At 39.8% G+C, this 12,603-nt stretch overlaps 1 protein-coding gene and 1 pseudogene across 1 annotated transcript in view; one reads left to right on the top strand and one right to left on the bottom strand.

Annotated features, from left to right (window-relative positions):
* STARD13 (StAR related lipid transfer domain containing 13) overlaps window positions 1-10,280 on the bottom strand; it is a 389,825-nt gene extending 379,545 nt beyond the window's left edge. Inside the window, exon 1 of the mRNA XM_057533176.1 lies at window positions 10,236-10,280. Coding sequence (XP_057389159.1) covers window positions 10,236-10,265 — 30 coding nt within the window. The 5' untranslated portion in view covers window positions 10,266-10,280. The remainder of the gene's footprint in view (window positions 1-10,235) is intronic.
* Window positions 6,017-6,720, top strand: LOC103018458 (polyadenylate-binding protein 2-like; annotated as a pseudogene).
* Window positions 10,281-12,603: the final 2,323 nt, after the last annotated feature.

Here is a 12,603-nt window from a genome sequence, read left to right as displayed (position 1 = left end):
CGGGAGACAGCATTTCAGATAGCTCTGAGAAACTGCTCCAAAGAGGCGGGGGGATGCTCAGGATATATGTGATTTTAGTGAAGGGGGAGTACGTGCAATCAAGCCCATATTTTTTGCAGAAGGTTTCTGCTAGTCTCGTGAAGGTTACAGCTAGTCACGAGGAGCAGACATCACCATGAAGGATTTTAGTGCTTTTCTAGATATGATGAGTTACAAGAATTGGGCTCATAAAATCGGCTCCTGAAAATATCGAACTATCTGAAGACCTGTTCTCCCAGTTTTTCCCAGAGCACAGAGCGCCTCATTTCTGCTCTCCACCTGAACTCCTTTCAGGGGGTGTTGAAAGTCAGCAGCTGCAGCAGCACATGATTTAATCCCTGTAGAGGTAGATGGCAAGTGCCAATGGCAAGTGCCAGTTTGCAGATGACACTGGGTTACACGGCCAGAATTACCACCCCCCCCCTCATAGATTTATTTGGGTTAAGAGACCTAAATGGGAAGGAAACCCAGAAAAGAGGGGATATATGTATACATATAGCTGATTCACTTTGCTGTACAGTAGAAACTAACACAACATTGTGAAGCAACTCTACTCCAATAAAAATTAATTTAAAAAAAGGAGAAACTTTTAAAAATGCAAATATTTCTGAGAGTGTTAAAGGGCTTTCAGAATTTTACATGTTGGTGTGAATTATTCAGTCAAACTGCCTCTCTGCTCCCCCTCCCCAACAAGCGATCAGCAGCCTACTCACTGCCTGTCTTCCTCAGTGATAAGGACAGGAATCTGATTTCAAAATAAACAAACAGAAAACTGCCTAATGGGCTCCTCCTTAAATCTGCCAAGATATTAATATTTTAGCAGTTAAAAGAGCCACGTCAAGTCTTTTGAGACATTTCATGGCCAATTCACAGTGTTCTTTCTTGCAGTGGAACTGCGTCATGAATTTCCTCCAGTAAAATATTGTGAAAACTAGGAAGCGTGAGGAAACTTCATTTTTGCTTCATGAAAGTAGGAGGCAGTATGGGACACCAATTTATGGTCCTATGGTCTCAACTGTGGGGAAGGAAATTTCATCTTTGGTTATGCAGCTATTTGGGGAGGGTGGGGAAGAGAGACAACACAGGTCAGGAGCGATGGCATAGTTCACTAACTCACCACCCATTCACTCTCCCGGAACAGCTGTGTAATTACTAAAGAACATGTACCTCAGGAGACTGACATTTCTGACCAGAAATTCACAGTCACTTCTGCACTCTGTAAATCTTAATGGAGACTTTCTTGGATGTTTAAAGTCTTTAGGACCCTTCTGTGTTGTTTTATGGACCAAATCCATTTAGATCACCTAAACAATGGCCATCCCAATAGGGGCTGTCTTCCACTGGTCACTTAAGGTCATAACACATGCCCTACTCAAAAAGCCACAGAAAACATATCCTTGATGATTAAAATGTTCTTAATCCCTGTTCCAAGTTCATAACAGAGAAGATCAACAGTGGAGGAAACTTGAAAATTTAGGAAAGCATTATTTTTTCCAATCTTCTTATAGGAGATGATGCATTAGTAACACTTCTAAGTGCTACATCCAGGCAACCCAACGCCAAAACAGCAACCCTCACAAGGTTCTACACAGAGTAGGCACTCAATAATATTTGCCGACTGACTTGTTCAATGTTCTTTTAAAATCACTGTGAAATGTATATCCTGTTTTACTTATAAATGTGTTTTCTCTAAATACCATCTTACCATAGATATCAACTCATTTTCAGGTGCCATCTGGTGTGTAACTCTGGCACAGGCGTATGTGCCACACAGGTCTGCAGAGTGCAGGATTTATTACCACAGCTGATGCTGCTATCCATTCAAGCCATAGAGGAAATGTGTATAATCAGTAAAGGCTATAAAACGAACCAAAACAAAAGCCTTGAATTTTTCAGATACATAGTTTTAAAATACTTTTCAATAATTCAGAGGAGAAATATATTTGGTTGGTAGCTGGGGTGATCTCACGGGCAGATACATCTAGTCAGGGCTTCAAGAATGCAGTGGCCACATGTGGCTTGTGACTGCATATTTTCAACCCCACGACTGGGCTGTGTTCCTGAAACAGATGTCATTTTACACAGATGTGGCTCTGTATTTATGAGCTCCAGTAAATACTCTCTAAATCTGCAGGGGACAAAAGGAAGGACCTAAACATTCTAGAATAGTTAGTCATAGTTAATCATGAAACACAATATAAATACTAGTGTCTTATTCTCTAGGATATTACATTTTTAAGAACAATAATGAGCAGTCTCTACATCTGCTGGACCACTACTTACATACAGATAGTCCCTGGGAATTACTACCTCAGCCTAGTGGCCAAAGTAACTCTGCTTCCCCCACAGCCGCTGCTATGAGGATATGTTTCACATGTCCTTCTCCTCATTCCTTTGACCATGCAAAAATCCTTTGAACTTTCTCCCACTGTGGAGCCCAGGCAAGGATCCATCGGGTTGTTATGCTAGAAATGATGGCAGGGGGGAAGGAAGGAGAGGCTGGATATCTCCTGTAGCATCATCACCTGATGCTTCTCCTCTCTCCCGTTTCCACTGCTACCTCTCCTCCAGCTAAGGTACAGGATCATGTCAAATCTCTAGCCCCTGTTCCATCCCAACTCTTACAAAGCCTCCAGCTATTTCTTAACTCTTCCTTAGCTTCTTTAGTTAGCTTCCAGGAAATTCACTGACTACAGGTGGCCTCCAAAGTATAGATAAACATTACGTGAGACCCATCACCTGTCTTATCTCCCTCTAACACTCTTTTGGGAAAAATAAAAAGTATCCATAGGAGGCTTTTATGTGGAGCCCCTTTGCTCATTATTTCATAACTTCCAATGAAAACCCTTAGAAAACTTGCAGAAAAAAGAATTGTCCTTGCTGGAACTACTTTCCTTATTTCTCACTCGTCAAGGACTGAAAGACATAATAGCTGAAAACAAAGAAGGTGGCAGCGGAAAGGGCAGCACGATGCCCAAACCCCAGTCCTCTCAGGGGAAAAAAAAGGGGTGACCAGAAGTCTGACCTGGGTGGAAAAATTTCTCTAGAAATTTCTCCTAGATAGAAAGTCTTCATCCGTGACAACTCTTCAATTCTTAACATCCTGGAACCCATAACTTTTTGTGGTGTGAATGTGTATACATCTACCTTTCTAGTGTTAAAACTTTGCCAAAACATTAGTCCAAATGTGTCTGAGTAGCAACTCCTACTCAGTAGAAAAGAGACTCTACTGAAATAACTAGAAGATACAACACACTGAACATTTAATGAGTACCTATAATTTTCAGTTACTGTGCTAAGCACTTAGGTTACTGAGATAAATGACACAGTCTGGACTTCAAATTGCTTCAGGGTTGGTGAAAGGAAAAATAAAAAAATATATAAATAATATTAATGTGACAATTGTTAGAAGAACAGGGCCCTTCCTATAGACTGAGTCTTGAGAACCTAGTAAAGAGAATCAATGTGAAGAAGATAGAAAGGGAATTCTAGGTTAAAGGAGCAAAAGATGCAAATATGAAGTGTGAGAAGAATTCAAAAGTAGTTTGATATGGCTGGAATATTGAGTGAAAGATGGAGGAGACAAAAGAGGAGAGGCTGGAGAGGCTGTCATGGCTAAATTGTGAACGGCTTTGTCTTACATGCACAGAAATTTGATTTTCTAGCCAAAAAAAAAAAAAAAAATTGAAGACATTGAAGGATCTTTCCATAGAACAGAGACATGATCAGATTTAACTTTTTAAAGGGTCACTCTGTTTGTATTTTGGATAATGGATGAGGGGTATTTGATACTAAAGACCAATTAATAGGCTGCATTTCAGGTGAGAGATGGACCACCCAGAGCACTGGCATTAAGGATGAAAAGGAGATGAGTTAACACCTCATTAGAAATGCAGACTAGAGAGGACATGGTGACAATGAATGTGAGTTTAAGAGAGAAGAACAAAAATAGGGTGACTCCAGGTTTCTGGCCTGAATGATGAATTGACTGAAAGTGTCTTTCACTAAGACAGGAGAAGACTATCAAGTTCCAGACTGAGTCTGAGGTGCATTGGAACATGCAGTTCAAGATGCCAAGACAGCCAGCCAGGCACAAGGGTCTGGGCTCTGGAGGAAGATGAGGATGCAGATCCAGGTTATGGAGAATATATCTGATGGAGCTGGCTAGTCCACACCCCACCCCACACCTACTTCCCTGCCCAGAATATAACTCTCTGCATCACCCTGTCCTGTGCCTTCCACCCACCCGCGAGTCTGGGAATTAAGCATAAATCAGAAGCTGCTCATGAGTCACTGGCTTCAGAAATGGGCTTGACCTGCCTTCTCAAATTGAGAACAGAGAAGTCAGAATAGCCCCAGATTTTCAACTGGTGGCTGTTTGTCTTTGCTTTCTTTTAAATACCCTTCTTCACCTTGGCAACCTGGCTGTCGGAATTTATAGTTTGGACTTTCTGTTTGTGTCAACCTAACCTGGACCATCCCCTTAGCCAGGTCACAGTCTGCGCTAGCCCATATGATATTTTCATAAAATTTAGGAAAAAATGTCCTCTTTGGTTGGCATTCACTGTCTCAAGGACTCACAAATTGGTGAGCAGAAGATATCCTTGTGCTGATTAGAAAAGGTGACCCTTGTGCAGGGTGTACCATCCGTATGCGCAGCCTGACTTCAGACTGAGATATCTGGCTCTGTGGTGAGGATGTTTATGCCCAGTTTAAGTCCTGAGCTGTTCGTGTGTCTCACTTGTATTGGCAGCTACCATGAAGAGCTTTCTTCACTTCACCCCTAGGCACATGACATCTGAGATGAGTAGACAGAAACAGTCCCATGAAGGTAGAAGGCTATATTGCAAACTTTGGAAATGTTCTACTGAAAGTATATAGACGTCTTGACAAGCAATAAAGGGTGACACCTTGATCCTCCATCCTCCGCACAGCACTAGCCCCATGGGAAACCTGCCTAGGGCTGGTGGAGGCCTTGCTCTCAGTATTTGGCAGCCAGGGCTACATTCAGAAATGAGCACACATTCCTAAGACATGTTCCACCGGGCAGTGAATTCTGCACATCTTTATGAGTGAAACTGGGTTTTGCAGCCTAGCTTGAGAAAATATGAAAATGACAATAAGTCAGATGAATGAATGTACATCAGGCTGGCATAAATCTATGTGGAAGGATTTGTCTCCTATCTTGGAAGAAATCTAGCCAATGGCAAACTTCCTCTATTATGGGACCTCTGAGTTCATGACATATTCAGAGGAAATAGAAGTGAGTTGGCTCTTTAGACAGTATTCCCTAGAAAAGGAAAACAGCAGGGGAAGCTTTCAGAAACCATTGTTCATCTACTGAAAGGTTCACAGATAGAACAGCAAAAAAAGTTCTTCTGCCAAACTGACCCCTGCTTGCATGCTGCCTGTTCATATGTGACTTGGAAGGAATGCCCATGGCACATATTGGTGGTAAAAACATAAAACAGAAAAAGATTCTCAGAGGCAATATAAATCCCAGTATTAATATCTGAGGCTATGTATTCCTCCTCTCCACACCCTATGTCAGTGAGAATTGGATGAGCACTCAGATTATAATATTGTTCTGAATGGACCAAAATATGAAATAGTCCCAAATTTCTTAATAGGTTATAAAGTTATCCTGTCCTTATCCTAAATGAGCTAATGGAAATAAATTACCTGCTCCAGGATAATTAAGAGCTTACTGTAAAAACAAAGTAACCAGAATAAAAATAAAAAGAATCTTTAGAAAATCAGCTAAGGGTGATGGCGGCGGCAGCAGCAGCAGCAGCGGGGGCTACGGGCGGTCAGGGCTGCGGGCGGTCGGGGCTGCGGGCCAGGGTGGCAGCGCCGCCATCTTTGCCCGGGGCTGGTGGGGAGGCCGGGGATGGGGCCCCGGGGACTATGAGAACGGCTTGGAGCCTGAGGAGCTGCTGCTGGAGCCCGAGCCAGAGCCCGAGCCCAAAGAGGAGCCGCCCCGGCCCCGTGCCCCCCACCCCCGGGAGCTCCGGGCCCTGGGCCGGGCTCGTGAGCCCCCGGCAGCCAGGAGGAGGAGGAGGAGCCGGGACTGGTCGAGGGTGACCCGGGGGACGGCGCCATTGAGGACCCGGAGCTGGAAGCGATCAACGTTCGAGTCAAGGAGATGGAGTATGAAGCTGAGAAGCTAAAGGAGCTACAGAACGAGGTAGAGAAGCAGATGAATATGAGTCCACCTCCAGGCAATGGTGGCCCAGTGATCATGTCCACTGAGGAGAAGATGGAGGCTGATGCCCGTTCCATCTATGCTGACAGTGTGGACTATGGTGCAACAGCAGAAGAGCTGGAAGCACACTTTCATGGCTGTGGTTCAGTCAACCGTGTTACTATACTATGTGACAAATTTAGTGGTCATCCCAAAGGGTTTGCATATATAGAGTTCTCAGACAAAAAGTCAGTGAGGACTTCCTTGGCCTTAGATGAGTCCCTATTTAGAGGAAACAAATCAAGGTGATCCCAAAATGTACCAACAGACCAGGCACCAGCACAACAGACCGGGGTTTCCCGCAAGCCCGATACCGTGCCCGGACCACCAACTACAACAGTTCCCGCTCTCGATTCTACAGTGGTTTTAACAGCAGGCCCCGGGGTCCCGTCTACAGGGGCCGGGCTAGAGCGACATCATGGTATTCCCCTTACTAAAAAAAGTGTGTATTAGGAGGAGAGAGAGGAAAAAAAGAGGAAAGAAGGAAAAATAAAAGAATTTAAAAAAAAAGAAACACACACAAAAAAAAAGAAAATCAGCTAAGATGGGTCCCCAATGCCTCTTTAATAAATTACATTCCCACTGACAAAGGATTAATCTCCAAGATTTACAAGCAGCTCACGCAGCTCAATAAAAAAAAAAAACGAACAACCCAATCCAAAAATGGGCGGAAGACATAAATAGACATTTCTCCAAAGAAGATATACAGATTGCCAACAGACACATGAAAGAGTGCTCAACATCATTAATCATTAGAGAAATGCAAATCAAAACTACAATGAGATATCATCTCACACCGGTCAGAATGGCCACCATCAAAAAATCTAGAAACAATAAATGCTGGAGAGGGTGTGGAGGAAAGGGAACACTCTTGCACTGTTGGTGGGAATGTAAATTGATACAGCCACTATGGAGAACAGTATGGAGGTTTCTTAAAAAACTACTAATAGAACTACCATACGACCCAGCAATCCCACTACCGGGCATATACCCTGAGAAAACCATAATTCAAAAAGAGTCATGTACCAAAATGTTCATTGCATCTCTATTTACAATAGCCAGGACATGGAAGCAACCTAAATGTCCATCGACAGATGAATGGATAAAGAAGATGTGGCACATATATACAATGGAATATTACTCAGCCATAAAAAGAAATGAAATGGAGGTATTTGTAATGAGGTGGATGGAGTTAGAGTCTGTCATACAGAGTGAAGTAAGTCAGAAAGAGAAAAACAAATACAGTATGCTAACACATATATATGGAATCTAAGGGAAAAAAAAAAAGCCATGAAGAACCTAGTGGCAAGACAGGAATAAAGACACAGACCTACTAGAGAATGGACTTGAGGATATGGGGAGGGGAAGGGGTGAGATGTGGCAGGGTGAGAGAGTGTCATGGACATATATACACTACCAAATGTAAAATAGCTAGCTAGTGGGAAGCAGCCGCATAGCACAGAGAGATCAGCTCGGTGCTTTGTGACCATCTAGAGGGGTGGGATGGGGAGGGTGGGAGGGAGGGAGATGCAAGAGGGAAGAGATATGGGAACATATGTATATGTATAACTGATTCACTTTGTTATAAAGCAGAAACTAACACACCATTGTAAAGCAATTATACTTCAATAAAGATGTTTAAAAAAAAAAAGAATCCAATCTAAAAAATAAATAAATAAATAAATTACATTCCCTTAAGAGGCAATAGCCAATGGATTATAGCATCACATTAAAGAAGATGTCTTTCTCCTTTTTAACTTTCATTGTTAATCTTAAAAAAAGAAAATCAATCGATTTGTAATAAATGCTTTCTTCTTGGGCTGAGAAACACTCTAAGAAGAAAGCCTTGAGTAAAAGTTTGATGTTATCCATCAGTCGTTCTTCACCAAAAAGAAACGAAATGTGGATCACAGTAAATATAATTAAGATGTGCTGTATTTTTCTTTTCTTTTTTTAATTAAAAATAATTGTCTTTTAAAAAGTACACTTTATTTTTTCAAGCAGTTTTAGGTTCACAGGAAAACTGAGTTGGAAGCACAGAGATTTCCCATATACTCACTGACAGACCCCACACACGTACACAGTCTCCCTTAACAGAGTGGTACATTTATTACAACTGATGAACCTACACTGACACATCATAATTACCTAAAGTTCGTAGTTTACCTTAGGGTTCACTCTTGCTGTAAATTTCATGGGTTTTGACAAATGTATAATGACATGTATCCACCATTATAGTATCATATAGAATAGTTTCACTGCCCTAAAGATCCTCTGTGCTGCACCTATTCACCCCTCCCTCCTCCCTAACTCCTGGCAACCACTGATCTTTTTACAGTCTCCTAGTTGTGCCCATTCCAGAATGTCATGTAGTTGAAATTATACAGTATGAAACCTTTTCAGATTGGCTTCTTTCACTTAGTAATATGCATTTTTTCCAAAGGCATTACAAAATTCCCAAGGCAATGAATGCTATGGCATAATGATAAAGAGCATGAAGACTCAGACTCAAGTATTGGTTTTGCCCCTTTGGTCAAGTTACTTACATTTCCTGGGCCTTGGTTTGCTCATCTGTAAAATAAGGATAACATTAATACCTATCCCACTAACTTTATGTTGTTGTGAAAATCAGATTTCTTTTTAAAAAATGGAAGTAATAATGCCTATGTTGTAGGGTTGTCGTATGGATTAAATAGGCAATGTGTGTGAAGAGCTTAACACTGTGCCTGGAACATATTACATATTTAATAATGGTAGCTGACAATTTTCAATTTAATGTGTGCTGAATATTTTCTATTTGACCCTCTAAAACTTCTCTCTGCTCTTTTCCATCTTCCTTTGTGGGGCACAATTGCTAAAGAACACATGAAGTGAGTGCCCTTCCCTCCTGATTTCCTGATAAGCTCAGCTAATAAAAAAAAGGATAGAAGCTGGGAGGGAGAGAGATGGGTGTTTTCTCCCTCTGCCTATTCTTTGTCAAGCTGGAGTCTGGCTGTGGCTGCAATCCTCTTCAAAGGCCAAAGATCCTCCTGGGCAACAGTTGTTGGTTTCCCTTAAAGCTGCCCAGACTTTTGTAAGTAATCTCTTAAATGATCTCTTTTGAGGTAATTTAGAAAATTTCTGTTGTTTCCTGTCAGGAAGACACATAATGTTTTCCCTTCATATTTACTTGCAAAATTATTATTACTCTTTTCATTGTAAAGCAGCCAGGGAATCATAAAATCAAAAACCGTAAGTATCTCTATAAAATCTTGCACATTAATAATATCCCTCTATATCCAACACTGGTCAGAATTTATGAAGATGTATCAATACTTTTGGATTCAAATAAAAAATGTGAAAAAAAATTAGAAATTTGGAAAAAAGTTATAAATATTAAAAGTTGTAAAATATCTATAAGAAAGGCTGGTCAATTTTTCCTCATTAAAAATATACCAAACACAACAACAACAAAATTCCTGGGCATTATTTAGCTTGGTAGAGCAAAGACAATTATTTAAACAAAGTGTATTTAATGTTTATAACTGATGTTTTGCAGTTGTATTCCCCAATCTGATGCCTCTTTTCTGGAACACTGATCACTGAGATGCATACTATCCTAATAGAGAAGACTTTTATAATAATAGTTCAAGGAGATCTTCAACTGCAGCAGGAATTTTCACTAATAATTAAGAAATTAATTAAAGCACATATGATCTACTGCTATGACTCTACTTATCACAATGGACTATCAATTTTATCTTAAAATCACAGAGTGCATTTTTTCCAATTTTATAAATATTAACTATATATGTTTTTCATTACAAATCATGTTATAATAAAAAACAGGTCAACCTTAATGTTTAACTTAAAACACAAAAAGTAATAAAGAACATGCAAATATGGCACTCTCTTCACTGTATGAGTGGGGCATGGCCCTCCACCCAGAATATTCTGTAAGAAAACTACTTACTTTAGTTTTTGGTCGAGCTCCAGTTGACATTTGGTTTGGCACACCATCAAGATTCTGAATGTTTCCAGTTTTATTTCTACAAATTCCTTCCTTCTGATGATTTTTCTAAAAGATTACTCTTCAGGTTTATAGAATTCTGTAGAAAAAAATTTTTAAACAAGTTTTTTCATGTACAAAGAATTATTCTCAGGCAATAATTCAAATGAATTACTCAATAAAAATACATTTTTCAAAAACCTGAATGGTTTTGAAAGTTAACATAAAATGTGAGAATATTCCTAAATAGCAATAATGTTTCCAAAGACATTTATACTTAGGCTCAGTAAGATCAGCCCTAGTAAAGCCTGTGAACTTGTAAATATAAATTTATAAACTAAAAGTAATTTTATACTACCAAGGTAAAATATAGTACTATATTGGCATATTTTAAAACTTTTTAAAAAGCAAAACCAAAGGTATTTAAAAACTTGAAATAAGAGGTGGCTCATTCAAAGCCACAGTATTCTTTTAAGCTTTAAGATCTCAATTTATATATTTTGTAATAGTAGGGAACAAATTATAAAATTTTATTTCTGAAGATTAGCTGTAGAAGTAAAATGAGTTAAGATGTTAGCATAAAGAGAATCCTAAACTTTTCAAATACAGTAAAAGTTCTTCTTCCAAAATGTTAAATTCTTATTGAAGTCATTGTTTGTTTTCACTAATTCTTCCCATCACTTGGAAGTCTGCCACATCTCTCTATGTCCAAGTTCCTTATGTCAGTTACCTAGAAGCCTATGCTGCAGTGTTCTGTCCTGGTTTATTCCTTCTGAAAAAAGGACCAAGGTTTTCAGAAGGAAAGGTTGGAAATGTGAATTTTTCATTTAACTAAAAATTTAGTCATTGCTTATCAGGTTGTTCTTTGGGGTGGGAAATAAAACATCTAGAATATACAGCCTTACGTGTAAATCTAGCACTGCCAAATACTAGCTATATAACCTTGGGCTTAATTTCCTCAAATCTAAATTTAATCACCTATAAAACAATACCTTCTGACTTCTACTGAACACTTCTTTGTGCTTGGCATATTTGGCCAATGGAATGTGAGTACAAAGGAACATGTCAAGTCTGAGCAGAAACTTCGTATGTTCTGCTTGGAAATTATAGTTTTCTTACTCTTGATGCTTACAGAAATTCCACTGTGGGGAAAAGAAATAAATATGATGATGAGAATAATGATGATACGGTGTGATTACAGGCACTACCTTAATGAGTTTTACATATTTACATTTTGGGGAGAATCTCCTGATTTGATCTTTTGAACAGAAATTTACTAATTCAAAAATGTCTGAGAAGGGTTTGAAGGACCTAGAAGAGTGTGTACATATTCTGCCCTTGAAAAAAGACCATGAAGGATCTAACAAGGTCTTGGCTTAATTCAAATGCACAGTGATTTTAAACGGTATGAAAGTTAGTAAACTGGAGAAAAAACAGTGGCAAATTAGACTATGTTGGACAGGCAGTCAGTGGTGCTGGCAATACAATGAGTTGGCCAGTGAGTTGACCAATGAGTACTACACTCTTCTGACTACTGCTAATGTCCATTTCTGCTGGCTGCTGTAGACAGTCTGACAGGTGCCTAGAAGAACACCCACTGTGGGTTCATTTGTAAAATGAGGATGATGCTGACACCTGTTTCAATAGGATACTGCATACTACATGAAAGCCCCTTCAGTACTGCTGTAGCTGCTATTGTAACACAGCCTCTTTTTCTTTGGGAAGTTACGGACTGTATCTTATTTAGGAAAAACTAACATTTGATGACAGAATGTTAAGCACAACATCCTATGTATGCTACTTTCACATGTATTCCCTCATTTTTTTCTTCTCAGTAACTGTGAGGGGGGTCCTGTTGGTTGAATTTTATAAAAGAATTCCTAAAGAGAACAAGTTGCTTGACTAGGATCACACAGCAAATGAAAATGCTAAGATCTCTTGATTCTTCTCAGTAACTTCTCTCTTCCCCCATATTTCTCTTTGTATCCTGGCCCAGCCCCACTTCCACAACCTCTCCAGTCTAAATCTCAGCAAGGGTCTGTTCCATCATAGCCTTTGTTCAGCTGGTTAACGGGCTTGGGCTCCTTTTAGCCCTACTGAAGACAGACACCTGTGGAGGCAAGGAAATGGGGCTGAAACTGCAGGAAGGAATTGACCACTACAACCCAGCAGTTTTGTAGAGCTCCTGTGGCCCAGACAGCCACTTACAGCACTTAGTGAACATATGCTAAGGCACTTTATAATTTTGATGCTGTTATAATACAAATAATATCCTTTCACAAAATTACATTTTCTATATTCTGTTACTTGCATATAGTAATTCAATTGATTT

Source organism: Balaenoptera acutorostrata, chromosome 18 (assembly GCF_949987535.1).
Source record: "Balaenoptera acutorostrata chromosome 18, mBalAcu1.1, whole genome shotgun sequence".
In the NCBI taxonomy this organism is placed as follows: domain Eukaryota; kingdom Metazoa; phylum Chordata; class Mammalia; order Artiodactyla; family Balaenopteridae; genus Balaenoptera; species Balaenoptera acutorostrata.
This window is presented reverse-complemented; position numbering and strand designations above follow the sequence as displayed.